The sequence below is a fragment of the Camelina sativa genome, chromosome 5 (assembly GCF_030686135.1).
Source record: "Camelina sativa cultivar CO46 ecotype springtype chromosome 5, ASM3068613v1".
NCBI lineage: Eukaryota > Viridiplantae > Streptophyta > Magnoliopsida > Brassicales > Brassicaceae > Camelina > Camelina sativa.
In genome coordinates, this window is record NC_141884.1 from 6,904,520 (window position 1) to 6,931,361 (window position 26,842).

The window sequence follows — 26,842 nt, forward strand, 5'->3', positions numbered from 1 at the left end:
AAAGTCGACTTTGGCTTTAACAAGAGCTTATTATATTCACAAAAACAATAAATAGACTGTAGAATAGTTTGAAAATAAAATAAAATAAACCAATTAAAAAAAAAGGAAAAAAAAGTTTTGTGGAGGGAGTTGCTAATAAGGGGAACGAATGGATAGAGGTTGACGTAAGACATTCCTGGAGCCACCCGACACGTGTACTAAAATTTCTATTACTGGATTTTAAAATATATCCAACAAAGACTCGAACGCCCTTATCAGAAACGACCACAACAACAAGTGAAACGAAAAGATTTTTTTCAGTGTCACAACAAACAGACCCACACAATAAGGCTTATTGGTATAATTTATGATACAATTTGACAATGCAGTTCTAGAACAAAATCGTAGAGACAGAGAGATGGATTCTACGGAGTCTTCTTTGCTTGAGGTTTTAAAATGCGGATCCGCTGCTTTTAGTTTTGCCTAGCATCACGTCTTTAGCTTCATTGATCTTAGAGGCTAGGAAATGGCTACCACCTGCATCTGGATGGTTTGCTACCATTACTTTCCTGTGTGCTTCCTTCACCTTCTCTGCCGCTACATTCTCCCTGTGATTCATCAATCCCATAAACCGGCATTTCAAACAATGTTACACTTTCATAGAAAGAATTATGCTAAAGACCAAAGAGAAACAGAGTTCTTTCTGTGTGTGTTTACTTCTTTACCTGATGCCAAGAATAAGAGCAGCTTCCCTTTTCGTCATTGTAGGCTGGAAACCGCCGTCGTAGAATTTCTTAATTCTGGGTCTTGGTGGCCTTGCCTTGAATGCTTGCCATGCTTGGATTCCATATCGACCAGCAAGTGCAGTCGCAGCTACCGCAACCCCCGCTATAAATGGTGTCGCCTGTTAATACCAAAAAACACATAACCTAAATTACTCATTTGAATACTTATTCTTCTTATCATTCATCATCCTCCAATTCACAGGGAATAATAAATCAAACTCACTTATCGGATGAAGTGTAAGATGTTCTATATATCCACTGTTCTTTCAGTTTCTCAAGATCCATTCGATAAAATAAGCATATTCAAAACATATACTTTTTTGCAAAAAGGACTGACTAATAAGGAGAAGGTACAATAAAGCACACAACATTAAGATTTAAGAGGTAAGCAAACAAGGAGAATCCAGAGGGAACTAGGACACTAGTGCATCAATGAAAGAAGCTTGAGCTAATAAGTAGATTGCAGTCAAGTTTTTAAACCTTATCCGGCTTAAACTCTACAGCAGCTGAACTCAAACCAAACACAAACCCTTTCAAGACCACTGGCGAAAGACTCAACTAGTCAATTCCTTGTAATTTGGAAGAGAAGAGCCAGGGGGTATAAACAGAATCATCGATTTAACTTGAAAATTATCCTTCAGGATCATTATCACTTTGACTAATCATAACGAAGGTGAGCATGATTGGTACAGAGGTTGCATAAAAATCAAGACTTTATGAAGCACCACCCAGATTCACAAAATCATCAACATGAATGTTCATTTTCAAAACTGCAAATGAACCATATGACTTAATGTCCAGTGATTCTCCAACATCGAATCGAAAACAAACGATTAACCAGTAATTACATTACCTACGGATCCTAATTCATGAAATGAAACCAGATGGCTAAATCTAAATCTAATGGATGAACCCTAATTTCCGAAAGAGAGTAGTATTCCCAAATTACCATTCAAAAATCTGGGATTCTTCGTTTCATCCACAGATTGATTTGGAATCGCTTTCTCAGAGTTGGTTTTGTAAAGCCGTCACTGGTGGGTGACTCACCGGTGCCTCCAGAGCTCTCCAATGGCTGCTGTAACCAAATGGGACTAAACAATCAAAAGCCTTTGTGCGAAACCGGTTTTTAATACCAACCGGTTATCCTGGTTCGTCTAATTGATTCCGTAACCGATTTTTTATTTTAATTTGTCAGTAGATTTACCAATTGGATTAAACTTACAAGACTCGAATGACCAAATTTAAGTCTTTCATTATTTGCATCATTCGGGTGTTAGCCATGAGAAAGGGGAGGTTCAATGATCCAAAAGAGCTACAACCCCCAAACAAAATCCACACCCAAAAAAAGAGACAGTTTAACAAAGAAACGAAAAGTGGATTTTTGGATTACAAGTTCTTGAAAGCAGAGTCATGTGCATCCTTTGGAGGAGTGAGCCTAGCCAACAATGCCTTGTTAGGGCAATGATCTGCGTCCACGAAGTAGTAATCCCCGTTAGCCTTGAAGCTAACATACGGTCTTTGCGTGTCTGGATAACGTATGTCTGAGAATTTCAATGTCTTTGGGGTAAATGTGCCGAGCCATGTCATCATCTCAACCTCAAAAGTGTCTGAACCAGGCTGCCATCTCAGCTTGTGCACGTAAGGGCTAACGAACCAGTGGAGAGCAGCGGTTGTGGATGCACTAAGGAAAATCACAGTGGAGGCAACCGCACCTTTCATGATCACGTTCAGTCCAGGGGAAGTCATGAATGTGATGACTGGGCCAAGAGACACTGAGAGACAGCAGGTGGAGAGTGAGAGGAGTTTCACTTTCTTGATCGTGGATGAGATTTGGCCATAGTAAACAACTCCTCCATCGTTTTCTTCTTTCTTGTCTTGAGGTCCGATGCTGATCTTGTGCTCATCATCATCATCATCTTCTCTAGTCTTTGCTCCAGATGATGCCCAGCTTCTCTGGTTAAGAGATGGAACCTGGAATCTGACCTTCGGGATCACTGATGATGATGACCATGATCCTGCTATTGACCGATGATGATATCCTGAAAATAACATACTTGATGAATCAGTGCCATTCGTCTACGTTTAGCATAAGACACTAACAAACACAAAAGTTCCACCAAATAGTTAGACTCAATTTCAGTAAACGGAAGATTTAGACTAAAACTGCTCCTGTGACCACTTTTGACTTTTGGAAGATAGAACGACAGCAAGACATTATCAATGGCATTGGACTCCGACTGTAGTCCAACAACTAAGGCTCAGAAATGCTTCACTGAATTAGAAAACCCCTAGCTTGTCATTTCTCATCTAAATGAAGCTTAACAAATCTGTGCCATTCCTCTACTTAATAAGACACTAACAAACCTGGGAATATGACTAAATGGTTAGACTCGATTTAGGTGAAGTAGAGCTTTAAAGACTAAAACAGTTGAAGACCTGGGCTACATCTGATCTCGTGATCATTACTGACTTTTGAGGGATAGAACCACAGCAAGCACCAGAAGAAACTATCAATTGCATTGGAACCAGAGTATTGCCTAAAACAACAGCTAAAACTCAAAAACGATTCAATGAAACTGGAAGAATCCTATCTTTTGCCATTTCTCACCAAATGAAGCTCAATTTCAAATATGTTGTAACTATATCGAAAATGTCAGACCCAGACTATAATATATTGCCTTAACAACTGCTAAGACTCAAAATACATAACTGAACTGGCAAAACCCTAGCCTGACCATTTCTCATCCATTTGAGAAGCTCTGGTATGGTATATAATACTCAAAATCAATTTCAAATCAACTTCAGTATATTGGATTTGATCAGAACAATACTGAAACCATAAAATCGAAAAACGAAAACAGAATCGCGAGAGAGTGGGTTATAGCATTTGGATATACAAAACCCAGAAAGATAATAATAGCAGCCATTTCTCTAATTCTAAAGCCGTATCCTAAAAACAATGATCGAGGCAAGATGATAATATAGTGGAGAGATAAAAAGAACCTGTAGTAGTGAAGGTGGAGGAAGAGAGACGTCGTGATTGGGAGCGAATCAAGTGAATCAGAGCTGATCTTCCCATCGCCGTTTCTGTTGCTGCTCGATTGCAGGATTCAGGTCCTCCTCCCCACCCAAATGAATGTGTTGTAGGGTTTTAGATATAATTGTTTATGTTTATTTTATTAGAATTTTGTCATTCGCCTAGTTAATTTTGGTGGTCTAGTGGCGAGAGTTGGTCTATTGGATATTGAGACGGTGGTGTGTTCGATTCCAAGATTTGTTCTTAAAAATATTTTAATTTATATATATATATCAACCCAAATCTGTCCTGCTATATAACATGTGATATTCAAAACTATAATTATTTTACAACAATTATTTGGTAGAAGTATTTAGTTTAGTATTTACTTAAATTACTTTAGTAACCCATAAGATAATTTTTTCTTTTACATGTTACATTTTTATTTATTCTTAAAGTTAAATAATTTAATTTATTATATTTTAAAGATTTAATCCATAAGTTCATATATAAGTAATTTCTAACCTATTATTTTAATATTTTGCAAATGATTTTTAAACGCCAAAATAAATTTTAGTTAGCGAATAAAGAGCATCATTGTAAATTTGTAATGAAGAAGTCATATTTCTGGTTTGTTTAAGTAATATGATGACAGTTATGTTATGTCAGTAAAAAAATATTAGACGAAGAGTTGTTAGTTTTGGTAAAGTAGAAAACGTGTAACCCCTTTTTGGACCTAAACAAAGAGACTCCAGTGAATCCGAGATCTCGAATCAAGCAACCAAAAGATCCAATCAAGCAACCAATCAATCCCTCTTTTGGATTCAAAAGATCTCGAATTCGAACAAGAATGATAGTCAAAATACTAATGTATATGATTGACTATGTATCAGAGCCTCTCTTTGTGCTACCAGATTCAAATGATCCATATTTGAGCCTCATAAAATACATGACCCATATATGAGCCTCACAAAAAAAAATCTCTAGTGCCCATGTGCAGTGACACATAGTTATGTTGTTTAGTAACATCGTTGGAGAGAAATAGGCAGATTCTCTTCCATCTATATGCTTCCAATCAACAAGGAACTGATCGTCGCATGCCTCATGATATGGGTTTTCATGGTACATATATTCTAACGAAATTATTGTAACTTAATTGACTAGTAAAGAAGCTTATCAGCTACACTCTAACTCTAAGCAGACTCTCTTGGAGTCAAGCACTTTGAGTCCCCTTCATCCAAGTTAAGTAACATGGTCGAAATAGTTGGGATATATAGGGCCAGGGCAGGGAGAAAAGTAAGCGAAGACTATAAGCAGACTCTTTGAGTCAAGCAATTTGAGTCCCATCATCCAAAGTTTAGTATAACATGGTCGAAATAATTGGGATAGGGCCATAGGGGCAGGCAGAAAAGTAAACGGAGACTATAACAGACTCTTTGAGTCAAGCACTTTTAGTCCCTTTCTTTCAAGCCAAGAACAATTTCATTAGTTGATGCTAATTAAAAAAAAGTTTAGTCGAAATTAAAGATAGTATATGCTAAATTTTCAATCGTTTTTTTTTTCTTGCCACCTTGAGCCAGAGGGTGCAAAACAAGAGATGACGAAACCAGAACTAGCTAATCCTAGAACAACCTTTTGACAAGCGGTTGAATCGCAATCATATCTGATCTAATTAGGGTTCGTTATATGGCGCAACTTGTTTTATCATTTTAGAACTAGTTTGGATATTTTAAACAAAAAAATTATAAACCAAATTAATTATAATTAATGGAACTAAAAAAAACTCGCAGAGTTTACTTATATAATTTAATTAGTTCATGCAATTAAATGCTGAATCAAATAACCAAAATTCTCCATAAAATTATACTAGGTAATAATCCGTGCTGTTGTACGGGATGAAATTTTTGTTTGAGATATTACATTTGTAAATATATTTATTTAGTATACCATTTATATTGGTTTGAATTCATCAAGTTTATGAAATTTTAAAATATTAATTGTTTCACCATAAATTTTAGATTGACATGATGGCGGATCTGGATTAAATATGGACCGAATTAGTGATCGGTTAGATTTTTATCAAAATCTTGAACTATCAAATCAGATAAAAACCACAAAATGAACTAAAATTTCATGAACCAAATTATTTAAATAAAATTGGTAACCCGGTCAAACCCGTCCGCTAAGGCATCCCGCAACGGGATTAAATATTTTGAGCCGCAAAATGTATTTGCATCTGTCCCTCTAGAATTCGTGAGATTGGCTGTTAACCCACATGCATTTCAATAAATCATTTTTTCATATATAAAATATATTTAAAGCTTAAAATTTATTTATATTAATAAAGTTATGTAATAAAGTTTTTAAGAATAACATATTTGTTTTTCTTTTTTTGTTAAAAACACAATAGCATCTAGCTGTAAAATAATAAATCAAAATGAGGATTAATTAATTAAATTTGTCTCAGGCTCTCAGCTATTGGTATAATATTATTACTTTTTATCATTTTTATTGGACTGGATATTCTAAATTTTAAGATTTCTATAAAAATACTATAACTACATATTTAGGGCAAGGTTTAACTACATATTTATCCAAATTAAAATATATATTCATGTCATTTCAATTGGTGATCATACATTTTTTTGGGCAAATATAGGTATTGTTTTTACAAAAGAATAAACGTTGAGCCAATTTCAAATGATCTTCTATTCTTTCACCATTAGAGCTTTATAAAATTATTAGAAAGGTAAAACTATTTATATGTCTGATGATATAATTTTAAATATATATATTTTACATCTTATAATATAGTTATAATATGTTTTAATTTAATTTTGAAAATATGTTGGGGATAATATTTATCAATTTTTGAATAATATTTACCAATTTTAGAATTTATAGGAGCAAAATATCTTGTATATAAATAAAATGAATATCAATAACAGTTTGATATAATATTATGGAATATTAAAAACAAATAATTAGTTGGAGATAGAGCTTTCTGGTGACAACAAATCAGCTTTTTTAAAGAATTCTTATTTTTTAATATATAGGGATATTAGCAATTAATTATCTTTGCATTTTTATGTATTAGAGGCATATTAAATTTTAGAATTGAAAGGTTCTCGGAAGTCGGAACCGAACTAATATTTTTAAAATGGCAAGTTGTAAAAACTGGATTATTCATCTCCTACATTCTGGGAAATAATTCGTATATTAAAAAAAACAAATAATTTGTATAAAAAATGTGGCCTTTTATGTATAATATTTTTCTTGTGGTTATAGGGCTATTGCCCTTTTATTACGTGGTAGGCACGGCACTGAGCTTCTGCATTTACTTTGAATCTTCCTTCTGATGTGAAAGTCGGATAAGCTTGGGAATATCGATATTCCCACAATCTCTCACTGTCATGTTTTTGTTTTCGCTCTTAATTTCTTATATAAATTGAATTGAGGTTCTCAGTTTCTCTTAGGATTCTGATTTTCGTTCAGCCAACACCTTAAATTGTCTACGTACGTAATACTATATTAGCTCCGTTTGGTTTCTAATATATTTTGCGTACTACAGAATGACTTCATTTTCTCTCAGGTAAAAAACATTGCAGATTGAGCAGCTGATCAGAAAGGAAACTGCATACAAACATGAATATTGAGATGAGTAGTTCTGCAAGGTAGCTACTAGCTAATTTAAATAACCTTATATTACATACACATATTTTGTTTTGAAAATTTGTTGTAGTGATATCTTGTTGATACAGGTCGGGGACTGGGAATTGTGTTAAAGAATGCTTAAAGAAGTTTTACGAGAAGATAGTCACCCCTGAATTCCGGAGGATTTTCTTTCTGTTCGTCTGTGTGATGGCTTTGGCTACTGATCCTTTGTTTCTCTTTGTTCCTGAAATTGATTATCAAAAATCATGCATCGGTTTCGACGAAAAGCTTGGTTATGGAGTTGGTGCCTTTCGTAGCTTTATTGACGCACTCTATCTATTTCACATCATTCGTTCTCTAGTCACATCTTTGAGAGGCAAGATGAGCGTAAGAGAAAGACTCATCTACAGTATTATTGACATTGTCTCTGCTCTCCCCATTCCTCAGGTACGTATTATATGTTATTCTCTCTTCCTTTAATTTGTGACATCTACTTTTTGTAAATTCTTATACTTTGAGAGATGTTCCAATACAAAATCTTGTAGGCAATGATTTGGCACCTCTACCGTAATAAACGGTCTTACTATCTGGTGTCAAAGAGAATGCTCAAGTGGATCATAGTTGGTCAGTATATACCAAGAATCATTCGCATCTTTCCGATTTACAAAGAAGCGACAAAAACCAGTGTTACAGTAGTAAGATCAAAGTGGCTTGGAGCTCTTATAAACCTTTCGCTCTTCCTGTTGTGCAGTTATGTAAGTCTTAATTTACTATTTTTATTTGTTAGTTATACGACATCAAGAGAATTGTTACCAATATTTATATATGTGATATATGCATGTGCTGGCCAGGTGTTTGGGGCTTTCTGGTACGTTACTGCAATAGAAAAGCAAAGCATATGCTGGCATGACGCTTGGAATAAGATTATGCGTGCGAATGAGACTATGCATGACTTTGGGAGTGACACTAGGTGGAAACAAGTCAATATCACGGAGCTGTACTGTGCACATAGTAAAGACAACAGTCTTTTTCTGAAAGATTCATGCCCAGTAATCGACCCAGCCGAAATGAGAAAAACATCCGAAAAATTGGCCGGGAACAAAACTATACACGAGTACGACTTTGGTATGTACGGTGACGTAGTGGAGTCTCAGGTGGGAAGTGTTAATCTAAGGGATTTTCCAAAGAAGTTCTTCTACTGCTTTTGGTGGGCTCTCAAAAATCTTAGGTTTGTACTACATCTAAACTCTCTCTCAAATTGTGAGAAGAAGAAAAAAAGATGATATATAGCTTAACGTTGTGTTTAATGATTACAGCACCTTTGGCGAAAACCTCAAGCCAGGCAACTCTGCAACAGATATCTCTTTGGCAATCCTCATGTGTGCCTGTGGTTTATTCTTGGTTGCTGTACTCATTGGAAACGTTCAGGTAATATATGCTCATACCACGTACGTACAGACACTACATTTATTTATTTTGATTTCGTAAAACTGATTCCTTTGGGGTGTGATCACAGAAATACTTGCTATCAAGTACCGTCAGAGCAGACGAAATGAATGAAAGAAAGAGAGACATAGAAACATGGATGACGTATAGGAACCTACCAGAAGAGCTCAAGAAACGCATTAAGGAAAACGAGAAAACCCTAAGGAAAAATTTGAGAGGCACGGATGAAGAATCTCTTCTTCGTCGCTTCCCAGAAGACCTCAGACGCGAAACCCAACTCTATCTTGATGAGCATAGTGCATAATTCGTTATACCGGATGACATTAAATCCGTTATACCGGACGGAATCAAACCGGACCAGAACTATAATGGAACAATGTGTACCTTCGTTTAATGTTTACTGTACTGTTTAGGGACTACTTATCTTCCCACTTCCCAATTGTATTTATGAATCTTTTTTTCCATCTATTGTCTTTGTATCCTTCTATTGAAATAAAACCCATCTCCTCCATTTCTCGGTTCACGTATTTGATTTCTATGGTCTAAACTAGTTTAGAATAGAGGACAAAAACAAAGATTGTAACAAACATGAAAGTTGGATGAAGCCTAGTAAAACGGATGATGATGATACGGACATGGCATTGGCAAGGTCATCATCGTGTGAAGTAGTTAAATAAAGTCAATGCTGTAAAAAAAAACTACAAATATAACGGCCATTACTAAATCAATCAATCTCTCTCTGGACCACCAACCACATTTTTTTTACCTTTATTTTATACAAATGATTCTGTAACCAAAAACATTGAAATCTTCACCCACCATGGCTCGATACCTTCTCTTCTTCTTCTTCCTCCTAATTCTACTCCCTTACTACGCTTCTTGTTGCAGAGACGAACAAGAAAAGGACCGAATCTATCACCTTCCCGGTGAACCAAACGATGTCTCTTTCTCTCACTTCTCTGGTTACATAACCGTCAACGAGCCAGCAGGAAGAGCACTCTTCTACTGGCTCACTGAGTCACCACCGAGTCTAAACCCCGAGTCTAAGCCACTCGGAGACATGGTTTAGCTAGTAACATGGTCAAAATTAATTGGCTTATGTTAGTTTGTAATTGAGTTTGGTCCTATTATGTTCTATAATTAAATGAACCAATGTGTCTCTAGTTAGTGAAGAGGGGTGTGTATACACAAGTGTTAGTAGATGTATTGTTTCAACATGTCGTTTGTGACAAGTTACGAAAGGTTACGACCGTAGGACTTGTATATAAGTGTGGTGTGTTGTAAAACATAAAAGTAACAAGTTTCATGTAAATATAAGTTTCAATTTCGTTCTTGTCTTCTGTCTAAGAGAAGAGACAAAGGTCTCTTGCTCTGTTTTGTTCTGTTTCTTTTCTTCTTCCTTTCAATATTCTAACAGCTTAGGGCATTGAGAAAAAAAAAAAGTAAACGGAGACTATAAGCAGACTCTTTGAGTCAAGCTTTTTGACATATTCAGGTAACGCTAACGAAATTATTGTAATTTGATTAACGTTTCTTTTTGGATGCACTTTAAAGAGACAAAAGAAGCTTATCCAATGTTGAACTAGTAAAGACACAGCCCCTACACTCTAAGCACTAGCAGCCTCTTGGCGTCAAGCACTTTGAGTTCCTTCATCCAAAGTTCTAGTAACATGCATGGTCAAAATAATTGGCTCAGGGGAAGGGAGAAAAGTAAACGGAGACTATAAGCCAAAATTCTTCATAAAATTAGCAATTATCTTTCTATTTGTATATATATATATATATATATATATATATATATATTAAAGGCATATTAAATTTAGAACTGCTGAAAGGTTCTCCGAATCGAACCAATATTCCAAAATAGCAAGTTGTAAGTAAAAATTGGATTAAATATGAATGTAAGTTGCAGGGAAAGGACAGAAGAGCTAAAAGATGTCTTAAACCGTAGTAGATGTTGAATAGTCTTTCATCATCTGCATTTACTTTGAATCTTCCCACAATATATCTGTCATGTATTGTTTTCTCTCTTTATTATATAAAAAGAATTGAGGTTCTCAGTTTCTCTTAGGATTCTGTTTTTCGTTAGCCAGTCAGCCAACTCCTTACATTGTGTACGTAATACTACTATATATTTAGCTCCGTTTGGTTTCTAATATATTTTGCGACTAGAGAGTGTGACTTCATTATCTCTCTGGTAAAAAAAAACATTGCAGATTGAGCAGCTGATCAGGAAAGAAACGACATACAAACATGAATATTCAGATGAGTAGTTCTGCAAGGTAGCTAGCTAGTTCGTTTAAAATAACTTATACATTACATACATATATATATATAAATTTGTTGTGTACTAGTGATATATATCTTGTTGAGACAGGTCGGGTACTGGTGTTAAAGAATGCTTAAAGAAGTTTTACGAGAAGATAGTCACCCCTGAAAACGGGAGGAAGTACTTTCTATCATTTTGTGTGGCTGTTTTGGCTATTGATCCTTTGTTTCTCTTTATTCCTGAAATTGATTATCAAAAATCATGCATCGGTTTCGACGAAACGCTTAGAACATTAGTTTGTGCCCTTCGTTTCTTGGCTGACGCATTCTATGCGTTGATCATCTTCCGTTTTCAAACATCTTTGAGAGGCAAGATGAGCAGAAGAAGAAGACTCTTCTACATTGTTATTGACTTGGTTTCTGTTCTCCCCATTCCTGCGGTATGATATTTCTCTCTACCTTTGTGACGACATCTACTTCTACGTCGTGCATTCCTTTTTTCTTTTTTTATATAAATTTTATTTTGAAGAGATGTTTTCCAATACAAAATCATGCATGTAGGTAATGGTTATCTCCCTCCGTACTGAATGGTCTAACGATCTGGTGTCAAAGAGAATACTAAAGTGGATCATAGTTGGTCAGTATATGCCAAGAATCATTCGCATCTTTCCGATTTACAAAGCAGTGACAAAAACCACTGTTACAATAGCAACATCAAAGTGGATTGGAGCTGGTTTAAACCTTTCGCTCTTCCTGTTGTGCAGTTATGTAAGTCTTAATTTTGCTGCTATTAATGTTTTGTTATACCGCGCGTGACTCACTCAGAAATGTTGTTACAAAAAATATAATGCATGTGCTGTGGTGGGCAGGTGTTTGGGGCATTCTGGTACGTTACTGCAATAGAAAAGCAGAGCATATGCTGGCATGACGTTTGGAATAAGACTATGCATGAGAATGAGACGACTAGGACGTTCACGAATCTGTATTGTGCACATTTAGTAGGTGGTGAAAACAACAGTCTTTTTCTGAAAAATTCATGCCCGGTAATCGACCCTGCCGAAATCATAAAGCCATCCAAAATTTTAGCCGGGCTCGTAAACAAAACACAATACGACTTTGGTATGTACGGTGACGTAGTGGAGTCTGAGGTGGGAAGTAATAATCTAAGGGATTTTCCAAAGAAGTTCTTCTACTGCTTTTGGTGGGGTCTCCGAAACCTTAGGTTTGTACTACATCTAAACTCTCTCTCTCTCTCTCTCAATTGTGAGAAGAAGAAGACGAAGAAAAAGAGATCGATGAAACCAAAAGACGCTTTATTAACGTTGTGTTTAATGATTACAGTACGTTTGGCGAAAGCCTCAAGCCAGGCAACTCTGCAACAGATATCTTTTTTACTATCATCATCTGCGCCTCTGGTTTATTCTTGGTTGCTGTACTCATTGGAAACGTTCAGGTACGTATATATGCTTGTAAAAGTCACTGATTCCTTTGATGTCTTTGTAAAACTGATTCCTTTTGGAATGTGTGATCACGTACAGAAATACTTGCTATCAAGTACCGTCAGAGCAGACGAAATGGAGGAGAGAAAAAAAGACACAGAAACATGGATGACCTTTAGGAAACTACCAGAAAAGCTCAAGAAACGCATTAAGGAAAACGAGAAAACCATATGGAAACATTTCAGGGGCACGGATGAAGAATCTCTTCTTCGTCGCCTCCCAGAAGACCTCAGACGCGAAACTCAATCCTATCTTGCATAGCCATAGTGTATAAAAAGGAGATTTTAGCACCCACACCCACTTTTTCCAAAACTATTTACAATTACACGTACTTTCTACTACTCATATATTTTTTTAAGTTTTTTTACATATTAGCCCTCACTCCTTCTAATCCCTTCTATTCTCTCTCCTCTCTCTCTCTCCACATCAGATTTTATTTGGGAAAAATGCCAAAAAAAACCCGAAGTTATTTTTATTTGGACGTTTAATACCCAATGGTTTTGCATTGGAATAAAAATACACCAAATAATAAAATGGTGTCATTTAAAACCCAAAATAATAATTGTTGTTATTTTCATACCCACGATTTTTCAACAAAATCAAAATTCCAATTTTATCCCTGATTTCCAATTAATTATTAAGATTTAACTGAAAAATTTTCGGTTTTATGTTAACCATATCAAACCGAGAATTAATCCCGGTTATCTATTTTTTTCTCTCTTCTTCCTCCTCTTTCTCTTTTCTTAATCGTCCTCTTGTTTCTGGAAATTTTCTGCTTTCTAAAGCAAAAGAAACTTAATCTTTTTTTGACTGTGTGTGCCCGCGTAGGGGAGAAGATTAGGTGTTTTAGAGAAGTGATAACGTTTGCAGAATGTGACAACAATTATGATATTCAAAGGTATCAGTCAGATTTTGCTCTGATTTTTTTTGTTATAGCGTCTCTCTTTTTTTTTTTTTAATTTCGTTTTCTTATTCTCTGTAGCAGAAATTACTTGATGGTGTTTATGTTTTCGTGTTGGTGCTTGGTCTGAATTTGACGGAAACCCAAAAAATAATATGAAATTCAAACAATCTTAGAACAAACAATGAATCGAATTTGTCGTAGGGTGTTTGGGATCCAAAGCAGACGTAACCCAAAAAGGAATCGAACTCCAATCTCAGATTCCAATTCTTCGTCCGAGTATCCATCCCAGACGAGCCAACATTGTCGTCAAGTTCCAGGATCTGTACGCATCGTTAGAAGGAGATAAAACGACGACGATTAGAGAGAGGAGGAGGAAGAAAAAAAGAAAGAAGTAGAATTCCCGGTTTAAAAAGGAATCGATTAAGTTTCTTTTGCTTTAAAAAGCAGAAAATTTCCAGAAACAAGAGGACGATGAAGAAGAGAGAAAGAGGAGGAAGAAGAGAGAAAAAAAAAAAGATAACCGGGATTAATTCTCGGTTTGATATGGTTAACAGAAAACCGAAAATTTTTCAGTTAGATCTTAATAATTAATTGGAAATCAGGGATAAAATTGGAATTTTGATTTTGTTGAAAAATCGTGGGTATGAAAATAACAACACTTATTATTTTGGGTTTTAAATGACACATTTTTATTATTTGGTGTATTTTTATTCCAATGCAAAACCATTGGGTATTAAACGTCCAAATAAAAATAACTTCGGGTTTTTTTTGGCATTTTTCCCGATTTTATTTTCATAATTTAGTAATTAACAAAAAATCCAAAAACAAAATAAGAAAACAGTCACAATTTATTTTTTAAAAATCAGATATCTTATTTACCTTAAAAAACAATTATTACTTTTTTAGTTTCCAAAATATATCAAAACAAATAATATTTATGCTATAAAATCTTAATTACTCTACCGCATGATCTTAGTTAAAAGAATCTTAAAATTACTCTCAATTAAACAACTCATGAATTTGAATTTTATGTGTTCCACCATATATTTTCACAAAAAATATATTAAATTTATCAGTTTAAAGATAAAAGAAAGAGCACTTTCTTTCTATTCTACAAAACCAAAAAAAAAAATCGAATTACACATTTAAGAAAAATTAAAATAAATAAAAAACCAAAAAAAAAAACAAAAATAACTGCCACTTAACATCGCATAATTTAACATAATATATTAACGGGAAATTAACAACATATGTTAAGCTATCTGAAAATAATAAACAAGATACTAATTTTTGTAATTAAAATTTTTAAATTTAACTCCTACACCATGTGTACTATCTATTTATTTCTTTGCACAATAACAATATTATACCTGCAGAATATGAATGAATAAAACACCGGTGGTATCCATGCTACTATGTACACATGGTTATCATTTGTAGCGATCAAACTAAACTAAATGATATCCCATAATAACAATACTATACCTACAGAATATGAATGAACAAAACACCAATGGTATCCATGCTACCATATACACATGGTTATCATTTGTAGCGATCAAACTAAACTAAATGATATCCTACAATAACAATACTATACCTACAAAATATGAATGAACAAAACACCAATGGTATCCATGCTACCATGTACATATGGTTATCATTTGTAGCGATCAAACTAAAATAAATGATATCCCACAATAACAATACTATGCCTACAGAATATGAATGAACAAAACACCAATAATATCCATGCTACCATGTACACATGGTTATCATTTGTAGCATCAAACTAAACTAAATGATATCATAGCAGAAGAAAGCATGTGCTCATGTCCAACAAACATATGTCAACAAATTAGGTTTAATGTTCATGTGGTCAAAGTTAAGTGGATGGGCTTGGATGGAAATCATGAATCTTAAAGTATGAATATACTTTGTTATTGCCGCACATTCCGAACTGGTGGTGGAAAAGAGACTAACCTTGGAAAATTTTACTTTGTTTTGAATGAATCCATGGAGACCTATCCATAATTTATTTATCCACTAAACTTTGTTTATTTTTCTTTCTTTTCTTTTCAAGTTAAGGTCCGTAACTAATCATCATAAGCTCTTTTTTTATGTTCTTTGAGTTTTGGGTAACACATGAACTTTGCAAAGAGATCATAACATAACATAATACTGCAATTGATTAACCACTTATCATTGAACATTTGTTCAATGACAAATGGATACTGTATAATCTAAAAATTCATAATAAATATAGCAATAATGACAAATGGATACTGTATAATCTAAAAATTCATAATAAATGTAGCAATATGTATTTTAAAATGTAGAAAATATATAATCATAACATATTATATATAAATAAATAGATAATTTGTTTTATGGTAATCATTTAAAGTGTTAACAACAATAAAAAGAAAAAATAATAAGAAAAAAGAGAGAAAAGAAGGAGAGAAAGAGGAGAGGGGCATTTTTGCCATTAAAAATGACAAAAATGAAACTTGAAAAAGTATAGCAATAGCAGAAAGTAGGTGAAAGTGAAAGAAGATGGATGCAAAGTAGGTGTGGGTGCAAATCTCCCTATAAAAAAAGTATTGAAAGGAAATGTTTCTGGTCCGATTAAATCCGTTTAACCGGATGGCATCAAACCGGACCAGAATTATAATTGAAGAAAGTGTCTTCTTCTTAATGTTTACTATATTGTTGTTTAGGGACTTTTATCTTCCCACTTCCCTTTGTATTTATGAATCTTTTTCTCCATCCATCTATTGTCTTTGTATCTTCTATTGAAATAAAACCCATCTCCTCCTTTTCTCAGTTCACGTATTTGATTTCTATGGTCTAATCTAGTTTAGAATAGAGGACAAACAAAAGATTGTAACAAACATGTAAGTTGGCTGAAGCCTAGTAAAATGGATGATGATGATACGGACATGGCATTGGCAAGGTCATCATCGTGTGAAGACTTAAAAGTGGGTTAAAACCCATTGGGCACCCGAAACCCAATGTTTAATAGAGGGTTTCCGGACCCGTTTTTTCAGTCTGAAAAAAACTGGATAAAAAATGGGCGGGTACCCGAAATAGTATAGTCTTAGATATAGTATAATCATCGCTGCAGGCCTCAGGATATGGGTTTTCAGGTAGCTAATTCTCTTTCTTTATCACTGTTTTATACCCCGGTTTGGTATCATGATTGGACATCTTGTTCTGTAAATTTGGATGCAGCGGAGAGACACTGATTCAGTGGTTCCTGTTACCGGAACACGATACTCCATTAGAGCCCTCAAGTTACAACCACTCTCCAAATGGTACCCGTGGAACGACAATGGACAGGTCGAAGAAAACAACAAAGTACTATGTTCCCTTTGATTCATTTATTTCTTCTATTGGATTAAACTAATGTAGCAGTGAAACAACAGGTTGGTGGGTGGAGCCAAGTTTACAAAGGGCTGACTCTAGTGAGTAGTGACAGTACATGGAGCAGGACATGAGGTACCTCTTCACCGTCCTCGTCGTGGTTTTCTTCATTTCCAATCGTTTCTCGACAACAAGCCATTGCCTATGTAAATTTATAACACTATGTGATATGACCAGAGTTTCTCTGCAAGTGTATAAATAAGAAGTACTGAAATTTGTTTCACATTATCATCTACCAGTTCAATGACACTAATATGTAATAACACACTACCCTTCAGGTTATGTGTCTAGATCCTAACAAATGCTGATGATAATTGGCACTTTCATGTCTTCTTCTCTTGAAAGCTTTGTGTTGTATTAATTTTAGTTGATCTGATATTAAATAAAATTAATAATGAGCTTTGTTTGTCTGTCGGTGTGTGTTGCTTAACTGCTACATATTTAATTAAGGCTTTCCATTGCTTTCCTTGGTACACAAGAAAACGAGTAAGAAATGGTTTTTATTAATACCTAAACACTTAGAAATGAATGTCTAGCAGACCATAACATACATTGAGCAGGGTCTGAATTTTTTTCTCTCTCGGGCACGGGTCTCGATGTTCCCCCGAAACAGAAAGAACTTTTCAAAAAACCAAATCTCACCAACTACCTTTTAACGGTTAAAAGTATTATTCCCTGGTTTCTTTGGGGCACAAGGAAAACATGCTAGTCCATGCAATGTCTCCGATAAGATTAAGCTGTGTGCTTCCCTTCTCCAGCGCCCTCCACCACCAAAGCTCCCATCTGAACCACTCAACCTTCTGGTACGTATCCTGCTACTAACTTTGTCTAATCCTCTTCACCCTTGATAACCCTTGTAAACTGTATAACCCTGCAACATTCACCATTTCCCGAAAGTTTCCGTTACCTCAGTCCCTGTAAACCCTTCAATCTCCATCACATAAGCTTATCATGGAGAACAAAATCCCGTATTACCTAAAAGGCAAGGAAATCGATCCAAGCTTCTCTCCCCCACCTCGGAAGAGAATCCAAGCCCCGGATCTAGATACCTCTGCTCTGATAGAGGAAAACTCTCTCACCCTAATGGGACGGCTAACAAATCCTGCTGCTCAAAGGCTATGGTCTCTTTTTCTTTTCCTCGCTAATAGATGGAACCTGAAAGGTAAAGCTACAAGGTCAGACCTAGGACGTGGCTGCTTTCAGTTCAGATTCGACTTTGAAGAAGATATGCAACAGGTGTTGGATAACCGACCCTATCATTATGGCCAATGTATGGTAATCCTACAAAAATGGGAACCAGTGATTTCCGAAACTTTCCCCTCCAAGATCCCTTTCTGGATCGAACTACAAGGTTTACCAAAACACTACTGGCAGACATATTTGTTGGAAACGATAGGTAAAGAATTAGGTGAACTCGAAAAAGTGGAGATTACCTGTGACTCTGCCAAGATCCGAGTCCATATCGATGGCCTACAACCTTTGACAAAAGAAACCATGTCGAATTCCCGGATGGTAAGGAAGCCATAGTAACCCTAGACTACAAAACTTTGAAAAATCACTGCTCTCACTGCTTCAGACTCATGCATGAGACGAGGTACTGCCCTGGCCTTTCAAAAGAAAAACGTATCCCTAACCCAAGTGTTCCAACCCCAAGTTACACTAACCAGGAAATCCAGAGAAACTACTATACTCCAGAGAATAACTTTAGAGCCCCTAGCACTCTCTCAGGCCATTCAGACCCAAAGAACTATGTCTCTGCAAACACTAAGTACACAAATCAGGCAGCTATATCGGTAGATAGCAAAAGCGACTACAGGTCAAGAAGCCAAAACCAAGAACGCAATGCATACACGGCTAGAAGGCACTTGGAGAGAGAAAGACTACACCCTTACCAAAGGAGAGAGTACAACAGGGATTCTTATCACCCTCCCTACCTCTCAAAGGAGCATAGACGAGATCCATACTGAAATCTTCAATGGAAAGAAAAATCTGGCCCAGAAAATAAAGAGACGGGTGAGAGATTAGACTCATCGAGACCAAGACGCCCCCCCCCTCCCCCTTGGAAATAAACATGGAAGAACCTCCCCAAAACTCACCCCCCATGACTGTACCTCAACTCCTCACCACGTGGTCCCTGTGTGCCGGATCAACCTTCCCCTCCTGTGGTAATCCATACAAAAGAACAGGTCGTGGATGAGCTTAGAGATGTTACTATCCAATATTTGGCGGTTCCAGACCCAAGAGAGAAAGCGGCTAGAAAACAGAGAGTAATCCTGAGAGAAGCAAAAAAACCTAATGGCCGAAACAGCGGACAAAATTGTCCAGGCTGCATCTGCCTCTGCCCCAACTGGCTCTATAATCCCTCAACCTGAAGGATCTCTTACTGAAGCTAGACCAACAATTAATGTACGGAACTCTCCCACCATGGAGGTATCATCCCTTGTTTCAAAGCGAGGACGAGGTCGACCACCCTTAGCGAAAGGATCTCCGAGACAAAATCTGAAACTAGCAGGAGCAAAAAGTCAAAAAAGGAACTTAGCAAACGGATCCCCAAAGAAATCACAAATACAGAAAATGGCTTACAGAAGAGTGCCTCTGACCTAGTTCCAGCCGTAAATCAAATGCGAAAGAAAGACCTGCTTCACAAACTGGCAACCCTTCAGTTCCTCTACGCTCAATAGTCCCAACTTTAACGAAGAAAAGAGTTGATTTTCACAATCCACCGCCTCCTCTTCCTTAAAGATACTGAGTCGGAACTGTTGTGGTTTGGGGAATCCCACAACAGGCCGGCGACTCCGTGAGATAAACTCCAATATCTCACCTGATGTAATATTCCTCATGGAAACAAAAAACACTGATGAGAATGTCATCTCTTTCCTCAACTGGATGCAATACCCGAATCACTAACCTTGTATCACCCCACACTCCTAGGGGAGGAGGCCTTGCTCTCTTATGGAAACAACACATGAATATTGAGATTTTGTTTGCCTGCAAAGATTACATTGATACTCGCATTACTACTGAAGGGAAATCTTTCTACTCCATCTTTGTGTATGGCGAACCTGATAGAACAAAAAGAAAGGTTATATGGAATGAACTTACCGTGCTTGGTATTACTAGAGAGGTTTCTTGGTTCCTGACTGGTGACTGTAATGACATCATCAACTCATCAGAGAAACATGGGGGACGAGATAGGCACGAAGGCACCTTTGTTGATATTCGATCCTTCATGTCTGAATGTGATCTCTTCGATCTACGGCACTCTCGCAACTTCCTCTCATGGAGAGGTAAGAGACATGATCACATCATTCACTGTCGTTTGGATAGAGCAATGTCCAATGGGATATGGGGAGAGGAGTTCCCACATAGCTGCATCGAATACCTGCATTTTGAAGGTTCTGATCATAAACCACTCCTCACTTGCCTCGATCTATCAACAAGGAAAAAGGAAGGCATGTTTAGATACGACAGGCACCTAAAAGGGAACCTAGAAGTCAAAGAATTGGTATTTAAGGCTTGGAATCATGATACTTATGAAACAGTGCAAAATAAACTGGCTCGGTGTAGAAGAGAAATCATAACCTGGTTTCGACAGAAACACTAGGATAGTCAGAAGGAGATCTAGTTACTTCGACAACAATTAGAGGAAGCCATGTCCAGCCAAACTCCGACCACTAAGGTAATCTCTACTATTAACCTAAGTCTGTTAAAGGCTTATAAAGCTGAGGAAGAATTCTGGAAGCAGAGAAGTAGACAACTATGGTTAACTTTGGGAGATAAAAACTCCGGATACTTTCATGCTATAACTAGAGGCAGCCATGCAATCAATAAATTTTCAGTGATCGAAGATGAAAATGGGGTTGCAATGCATAAAGAAGAACAAATAAGTATTTCCAAACCCTCTTCACTTCGGAACTATTATCCGGGAGGCAATCGATCCTTGTGTCACACCTGAAACAAACCAAAAAATCATCACTATTCCCTCTCCAAAAGAAATAAAACTCACTTGTTTCTCAATTCTGATAAAGCCCCTGACCCTGATGGATTTTCTGCCAGTTTCTTTCAGTCAAACTGGGACGTGGTGGGAGTTAACGTAGTCCTTGAAGTCCAGAGCTTCTTCTTATCAAACAGAATACATGCACATAGTAATGAAACTCATATTAGGCTCATACCTAAGATCCAAAGTCCCCAGAAAATGGCTGATTATCGACCTATCGCCCTCTGCTCAGTTTTCTACAAGATTATATCAAAGGTTATAGCAAAGCGACTCCAACCTGTCCTCCAAACGGTGATTTCGGAAAACCAATCAGCTTTCGTACCTAAAAGAGCTATAACAGACAATGTGTTAATAACACATGAGAATCTCCACTACCTCAAGACTTCTGGAGCAAAGGTGCGTTGCTACGTGGCGGTCAAGACTGACATGAGTAAGGTGTACGACCGACTCGAGTGGGACTGTATCTGCTTGGTTTTGGAAAGAGTGGGGTTCCACCAAACCTGGATTCAGTGGATAATGACTTGTATTACATCGGTCTCCTACTCCTACCTTCTAAATGGATCTGCACAAGGGAAAGTTGAACCACAAAGAAGAATTAGACAGGGTGACCCGCTATCACCTTATATTTTCATCCTCTGTAGTGAGATCCTATATGGCTTATGCAACAAGGCTCAACAAGATAAACACATACCTGGCATCAGAGTATCAAAAAATAGTCTGCGAGTCAACCATCTTTTGTTTGCAGATGACACCATATTTTTCTGCAAATCAGACAAACAGTGTTGCAGAGAGTTAATGTCCATTCTCCAGAAATATGAACGAGCCTCAGGACAAAATATAAATAAGCTTAAATCCGCTGTTACCTTCTCTGCAAAGACGTGTGACCAAACTCGAGAGATGGATATGCAAATACTAGGAGTGAGACAAGTTGGTGGCCTTGGGAAATATCTGGGACTCCCGGAGCTGTTTGGTCGAAAGAAACGCGATATGTTTAACACCATTGTTGATAGGATAAAGCAACATTCACGAAGCTGGTCTAATAGATCACTCTCTACTGCTGGGAAGACTACCATGCTGAAATCTGAACTTGCTTCAATGCCTACTTACGCTATGTCCTGCTTCAAGTTACCAGGCTCCCTGTGTAAGCGTATTCAATCGGCCCTTACTCGGTTCTGGTGGGATGAATCTTAAGAGAAAAGGAAAATTTGTTGGTTAGCTTAGTCAAAGATGACAACACATAAAAAGAATGGTGGACTAGGATTTTGAGATATACCAGATTTCAACGATGCACTTCTAGCAAAAGTGAGCTGGAGAATACTAACCCAACAAAAGAGCCTTCTGGCAAGAATTCTGCTTGGCAAATACTGTGGTGATGCTTCTTTCCTAGAATGCGAAATTCTTTCGTCAGCCTCCCACGGTTGGAAAGGCATCTACATTGGCAAAGATTTGATCAAATCCCAGTTAGGGAAAGCAATAGGCTCCGGAACCTCAACCACTATCTGGTATGATCCATGGATATCCTTATCCTCCCCTGTATGCCCAATGGGACCTCCCCCTGAGAACACTCAATTCCAAACTGTGGCATAGCTCATTTGCACATCTACCAACACTTGGGACCCTGAGAGACTCGAATCAATGCTCCCGGAGTATAAAGACTAGATTTTGGCCATCCGACCTAGCAAGCATGGAGCAGAAGATCACTACATTTGGCTACCCACAAAATCTGGTGAATATACAGCGAAATCAGGTTACCAGACCTTATCTTTGAAACGGGAACAACAATCACAGCATGAGAATCCACTTCATGACTTTAACTGGGGAAAAGAGATCTGGAGCCTACCTTGCTTACCAAAAATCAAGTTTTTCCTCTGGAAGATAATGTGAAATGCGATCCCAACTGGTGAAAACTTAGGCAGTCGTGGAATTAACCGAACCGCCAATTGCCTTTCTGTGGTCAGGAGGAGACACGACTCCACTTGTTCTTTCACTGTACTTTTGCCAGGAACATCTGGTTGCAGACCCCAACCAAAACTCCTTTCGACACATCGGAGATCAAAAGTTTTGAGTTGGGTCTTAAGGTAACCCGATTACTAAGCTACCTTCCACCTACTGGTCTTGCGAATGGAGCTTTGGGGGCTTGGATCCTGTAGGCCATTTTGACATGCCGCAATAAGCTTATTTTTGAACTGAAATCTATTTCCCCGGTAGAGGCTATGACTTAGAGGCTATGACTCAAGCCATTTCTCAAATCCGGGAATGGTACCTAAATCAAACCTCAGAGATCTTATCGACACATATATGTACACAGAAACAGCATGCTAAGGCTAACCCATATCTGATTCGATGTTTTACGGATGCGGCTTGGAGGGAGGAATCCTAGGACGTGGGTTTCGGCTGGATCTTCACAGGCTCCGTACCAAACTCTGAAAAAACCGGCAGTGCCAACTCTCACCATGTCAGATCCCCGCTAATGGCGGAAGTGATAGCAGTGTATTTGGCCTTGCAACATGCATCCGATCTTGGTTATCGAAAACTTTTATACGCTTCAGATTCACAACAGCTGATCAAAGCGATTAACTTGGAACTCCAATAAGATGAGATTCACGGGATTCTACACGATATCCTCCTGTTAGCATCGAGTTTTGAAGAAATCTCCTTCACCTTCGTCCCTCGTGAGAGAAACCGACGAGCATATGAGATTGCGAAAAACTCTCTATCTACCCTTGTTTCATTTAATGCTTTACGACTTAATATCTCTGTACCACCTGTTGTATTTCCCCCGGTTTAACCGGTTTTGTTTGTACCAAACATTGAGTAGTTTGAATTTTAATGCAACTTGATTGACAAAAAAAAAAATGAATGTCTAATTTTAGGGAATGCATTTAATTTGAGGCACATGATCCTCTTTGGAATTGCTCACCTTGTAAACATCTCTTTTATGCTTCTTTTTAAGAAACTAAATTATTATCCATTGATGTGAAAGAAAAGAATTTTAAAAGATACAATATATATATATATATATATATATATCTCACTTGTTGAAAATAATAATATAAAGATACAAACAACAAAAGGAGGACAAAAAGAACCCAATTTAAGGCTATGGTCCAAGCAAGATCGGCATTAGGTGAAAATATATGAACGGATAAGCCATAAAATCTCAAACAAAATCGGCTTACCAATTAAACCAACTCAATTAACTAATTCATTTGTCATGAGTGTATTTTTAAATGGATATATCGTTAATAAGGACTTTGCAAATTCCCACTTTTACATAAAAAGTTCATCCCTGCAGAGATGATATATGTCTACACCTCTCCATGTGAAATACATGACTAATTAAATTAGGGTGCAAGCAAGCAATATCTAGCTTTTATATATAGTCAAAGTTAAGTAAATATAATAAAAATCTTCAAATTATATATATGAAACCTCTAAACTGAACAGAGAAGTTTACTATTACGGCAATGACTAAACATGAAACGATAAAAATAAACAAAATACTTAATTTCAAGATGAGATACGTACGCGTACAAGATGCCAATGATTCAGAAACACAATAATGCGTAAAGAAACTAGAGAGTGGTCAATATACTCGAACTACAAGTAAGCTAATTTGACCATATGCATTATAATCAACAGTTTTTATATAATATATATATATATATATACATGTTAAATACACCACATATATAATACGTAAAATTGGCATAAGTTGACAACGACCCTCGTTTGCAAATTATATTCTATAAATCATCAAGGTGGAAAATGAGAGAAGTATAGAAAAAAAAAAAAAAAAAAAAGCAGTCTCTTTCTTTGATGATAACGATGGTCACAAAAACACTATATCCATGTATGCTTTATGCATGGTGATTGCATTAGTATACGGATTCATGACAGTTAACGGTTTGGAAATTTTTCGTTATACCGAGGGAATTACCGATGGATTATATATATAATTTTTAAAAAAATAAATTTTTAGAAGAAGAAATTAGCTAATTATACAATTTTAATTAAATACTAAAAATACTTATTATCTAAATGTTTAAATATTTAAATTCAGAAGTTTAAGAAAATATATTGTAAAAACCCAAAACAACAAATTGTTAAAAGAACTAAAAATTGTTCCAAAAGAAACAGTATATACTTAACAATATTAAAAATTCATAATATACATTATATACTCAACTGATAATAAATAAAAGCAACATTATAAAATGTATAAAATCAATACTTACCAATATTAGAAACCATTGTAAAAAACTAAACAAGTAATATCTCAAAAAATTATAAAATGTATAAAAATCTTACACCCATCCCTGTAAAAAACTAAACAGTTCATCAAATCCAATTTATCAAAACCAAATCATCAAATCAAATAAAACCCAAGTCTAACAAATCTAACACACATCTATTAAAAAACCAATTCATCAAATTAATAACACCCAAATAGAACAAACTATCAAACCTAACAAATCTATCTTATTCCTAAGAAATCTAAGAGAACTAAGCAAATCTATAAAAAGATAAAAAAGAGAATTTATGCTATAAGAAGTTGGAGAGAGTGGTAGGAGAGACTCGCCAAATTTGAAGGAAGTAATCGCTGAAGGTAAGGCATAGCTGGAAAGTGGATTTGAGAAAGATTTTGAGAAAAATAAAAACAATCTGGGGAGAAGAAGATGAAGTGCTTTGGTAATATCGACAGTACCGACGGATAGCTCGTCAGTTATGACTAAAATTTTTCATTTTCCCCCATCTTGAAAATTTCTCTGTATCTGGCTCGTGGACAAAAATTTCGATATCCGTTGGTTTTTGTCGGTTATTTCCGATAGATTACCGACATATATCAAAATTTTGTCAATATTATATTTGTTGGTTTTTCTTTGGTTATTTCTGACGGATTACCAACAGCTTACCGATGGATTTAAGATTAAAACTCTTAATTTCATAATTTTTATTGACATATATGCATATAATATGTATTATATACTAACCATAAAATTATTTGTGAAAATAAACATCTATATGATAAAATTAGAGAAAAAAATAATTTCAAAGACAAATGACAAATACTTACCATATGTTGGTGTTGGGTTTCGCTGGTCGAGGGCCCATAAGAAAGGCCCAAGAAGAATCAGAAGCCATATCATTAAATGGGCCGGGCATAGGCCCGTGAAGAGATTTCGGCTGTTTGGCGAGGTCAATCCAACGATGAGGTCCGGAGGTCGCGGTCAAGATCATAGGCGGGATTATAGGAGGAAATCAAGGAGGAGTTGTGTTGGGTTCTAGTTTAAATATTCGACACTTGTAAACGAAAAGGCCAGGTAACTTTAAAGATTCGATACAGAAAATCAATACAAAAAATCCAGTTCGTTGTTCTTCATTGTTCTTGTCGATTTGCACCGAAAGTCTACCCAGATCTTATTTTTTAATTTCATATTTCTAGTTGTTGTTTCTGATATCAACATCATCTCTAATGGTTTTCCCTACTTTTTCCTCTATTATAGAGATCTGCATAATAGGGGTGAGTTTCACTTTAACTCACCTCTATTTTCACCTCTAAAATAAAGATTGCTATTTTTTTCCCCTATATATTATAAAGGAAAAAATAGAGGACCATTGGAGATGCTCTTACCCATAAGATGTAATACATATCATAAATACTTTAAGTAAACAACTTATTTTCTATAAAAACACAAATTTTGAAGAATGTAGTTTCAAAGAAGAGTAGTTAGTCATTGAAAACTCATCTTTTATACAACGCTTATAAAATGGTGTATTACGGAGCTACGTTAGGAAGATTTTACACTATCCACATGTAATCCATCAGTTTTTCTGTTGGTTATTTATGACAAATTACCGACAGAT

The 26,842-nt window shown here is 36.2% G+C and overlaps 4 protein-coding genes and 3 long non-coding RNA genes across 8 annotated transcripts; 3 read left to right on the forward strand and 4 right to left on the reverse strand.

Moving 5' to 3' along the window:
- Positions 1 to 193: 193 nt before the first annotated feature.
- On the reverse strand, positions 194 to 1,877 carry LOC104785956 (mitochondrial import inner membrane translocase subunit TIM14-1). The gene is made up of 3 exons (XM_010511253.3): positions 1,714 to 1,877; positions 705 to 883; positions 194 to 587 (listed from the first exon to the last, which is right to left on the reverse strand). The coding sequence occupies exons 1-3, from the start codon at positions 1,714 to 1,716 to the stop codon at positions 431 to 433; spliced, it is 339 nt and encodes a 112-aa protein (XP_010509555.1). The 5' UTR covers positions 1,717 to 1,877; the 3' UTR covers positions 194 to 430.
- Positions 1,878 to 1,996: 119 nt separating this feature from the next.
- On the reverse strand, positions 1,997 to 4,070 carry LOC104785957 (uncharacterized). Its single transcript, XM_010511254.3, has 2 exons — positions 3,768 to 4,070; positions 1,997 to 2,803 (listed from the first exon to the last, which is right to left on the reverse strand). Exons 1-2 carry the CDS (start codon positions 3,841 to 3,843, stop codon positions 2,151 to 2,153), a joined length of 729 nt encoding a protein of 242 aa, XP_010509556.1. The 5' UTR covers positions 3,844 to 4,070; the 3' UTR covers positions 1,997 to 2,150.
- Positions 4,071 to 7,030: 2,960 nt separating this feature from the next.
- LOC104785958 (putative cyclic nucleotide-gated ion channel 12) lies at positions 7,031 to 9,391 on the forward strand. Of its 2 annotated transcripts, none has more exons than XM_010511257.3 (7): positions 7,031 to 7,296; positions 7,373 to 7,454; positions 7,542 to 7,881; positions 7,980 to 8,189; positions 8,286 to 8,662; positions 8,751 to 8,862; positions 8,951 to 9,391. In XM_010511257.3, exons 2-7 carry the CDS (start codon positions 7,426 to 7,428, stop codon positions 9,182 to 9,184), a joined length of 1,302 nt encoding a protein of 433 aa, XP_010509559.1. In that variant the 5' UTR covers positions 7,031 to 7,296; positions 7,373 to 7,425; the 3' UTR covers positions 9,185 to 9,391. The 2 variants fall into 2 exon arrangements, with proteins under 2 accessions (XP_010509559.1, XP_010509558.1); XM_010511256.3 differs by having other exon boundaries at positions 7,059 to 7,296; positions 7,389 to 7,454.
- Positions 9,392 to 10,707: 1,316 nt separating this feature from the next.
- Positions 10,708 to 13,038, forward strand: LOC104785962 (cyclic nucleotide-gated ion channel 11-like). The gene is made up of 7 exons (XM_087513243.1): positions 10,708 to 10,994; positions 11,097 to 11,162; positions 11,258 to 11,588; positions 11,710 to 11,916; positions 12,018 to 12,370; positions 12,490 to 12,601; positions 12,687 to 13,038. The coding sequence occupies exons 2-7, from the start codon at positions 11,134 to 11,136 to the stop codon at positions 12,906 to 12,908; spliced, it is 1,254 nt and encodes a 417-aa protein (XP_087369369.1). The 5' UTR covers positions 10,708 to 10,994; positions 11,097 to 11,133; the 3' UTR covers positions 12,909 to 13,038.
- Positions 13,039 to 13,113: 75 nt separating this feature from the next.
- LOC147943327 (uncharacterized) lies at positions 13,114 to 14,186 on the forward strand. Its single transcript, XR_015598457.1, has 2 exons — positions 13,114 to 13,545; positions 13,630 to 14,186. It is a non-coding gene; the product is annotated as an uncharacterized LOC147943327 (long non-coding RNA).
- A 3,091-nt stretch (positions 14,187 to 17,277) lies between these two features.
- Positions 17,278 to 21,736, reverse strand: LOC147943328 (uncharacterized). Its single transcript, XR_015557330.1, has 4 exons — positions 21,666 to 21,736; positions 18,230 to 21,536; positions 17,953 to 18,132; positions 17,278 to 17,848 (listed from the first exon to the last, which is right to left on the reverse strand). It is a non-coding gene; the product is annotated as an uncharacterized LOC147943328 (long non-coding RNA).
- Positions 21,737 to 21,837: 101 nt separating this feature from the next.
- Positions 21,838 to 23,758, reverse strand: LOC147943329 (uncharacterized). The gene is made up of 2 exons (XR_015598055.1): positions 22,248 to 23,758; positions 21,838 to 22,160 (listed from the first exon to the last, which is right to left on the reverse strand). It is a non-coding gene; the product is annotated as an uncharacterized LOC147943329 (long non-coding RNA).
- Positions 23,759 to 26,842: the final 3,084 nt, after the last annotated feature.

Bases quoted from the DNA above. Each gene is read 5' to 3' on its own strand.
- LOC104785958 (XM_010511257.3), top strand. From the start codon at position 7,426: ATGAATATTGAGATGAGTAGTTCTGCAAG. The intron at 8,663-8,750 runs GTTTGTACTACA...TAATGATTACAG, and splicing joins TGGGCTCTCAAAAATCTTAG to CACCTTTGGCGAAAACCTCA. The intron at 8,863-8,950 runs GTAATATATGCT...GTGTGATCACAG, and splicing joins TACTCATTGGAAACGTTCAG to AAATACTTGCTATCAAGTAC.
- LOC104785957 (XM_010511254.3), bottom strand. From the start codon at position 3,843: ATGGGAAGATCAGCTCTGATTCACTTGATTCGCTCCCAATCACGACGT. The intron at 2,804-3,767 runs GTTCTTTTTATC...TGTTATTTTCAG, and splicing joins CTCCACCTTCACTACTACAG to GATATCATCATCGGTCAATA.
- LOC104785962 (XM_087513243.1), top strand. From the start codon at position 11,134: ATGAATATTCAGATGAGTAGTTCTGCAAG. The intron at 11,163-11,257 runs GTAGCTAGCTAG...TTGTTGAGACAG, and splicing joins CAGATGAGTAGTTCTGCAAG to GTCGGGTACTGGTGTTAAAG. The intron at 11,917-12,017 runs GTAAGTCTTAAT...TGTGGTGGGCAG, and splicing joins TCTTCCTGTTGTGCAGTTAT to GTGTTTGGGGCATTCTGGTA.
- LOC104785956 (XM_010511253.3), bottom strand. The intron at 588-704 runs GTAAAGAAGTAA...GATGAATCACAG, and splicing joins GCTCTTATTCTTGGCATCAG to GGAGAATGTAGCGGCAGAGA.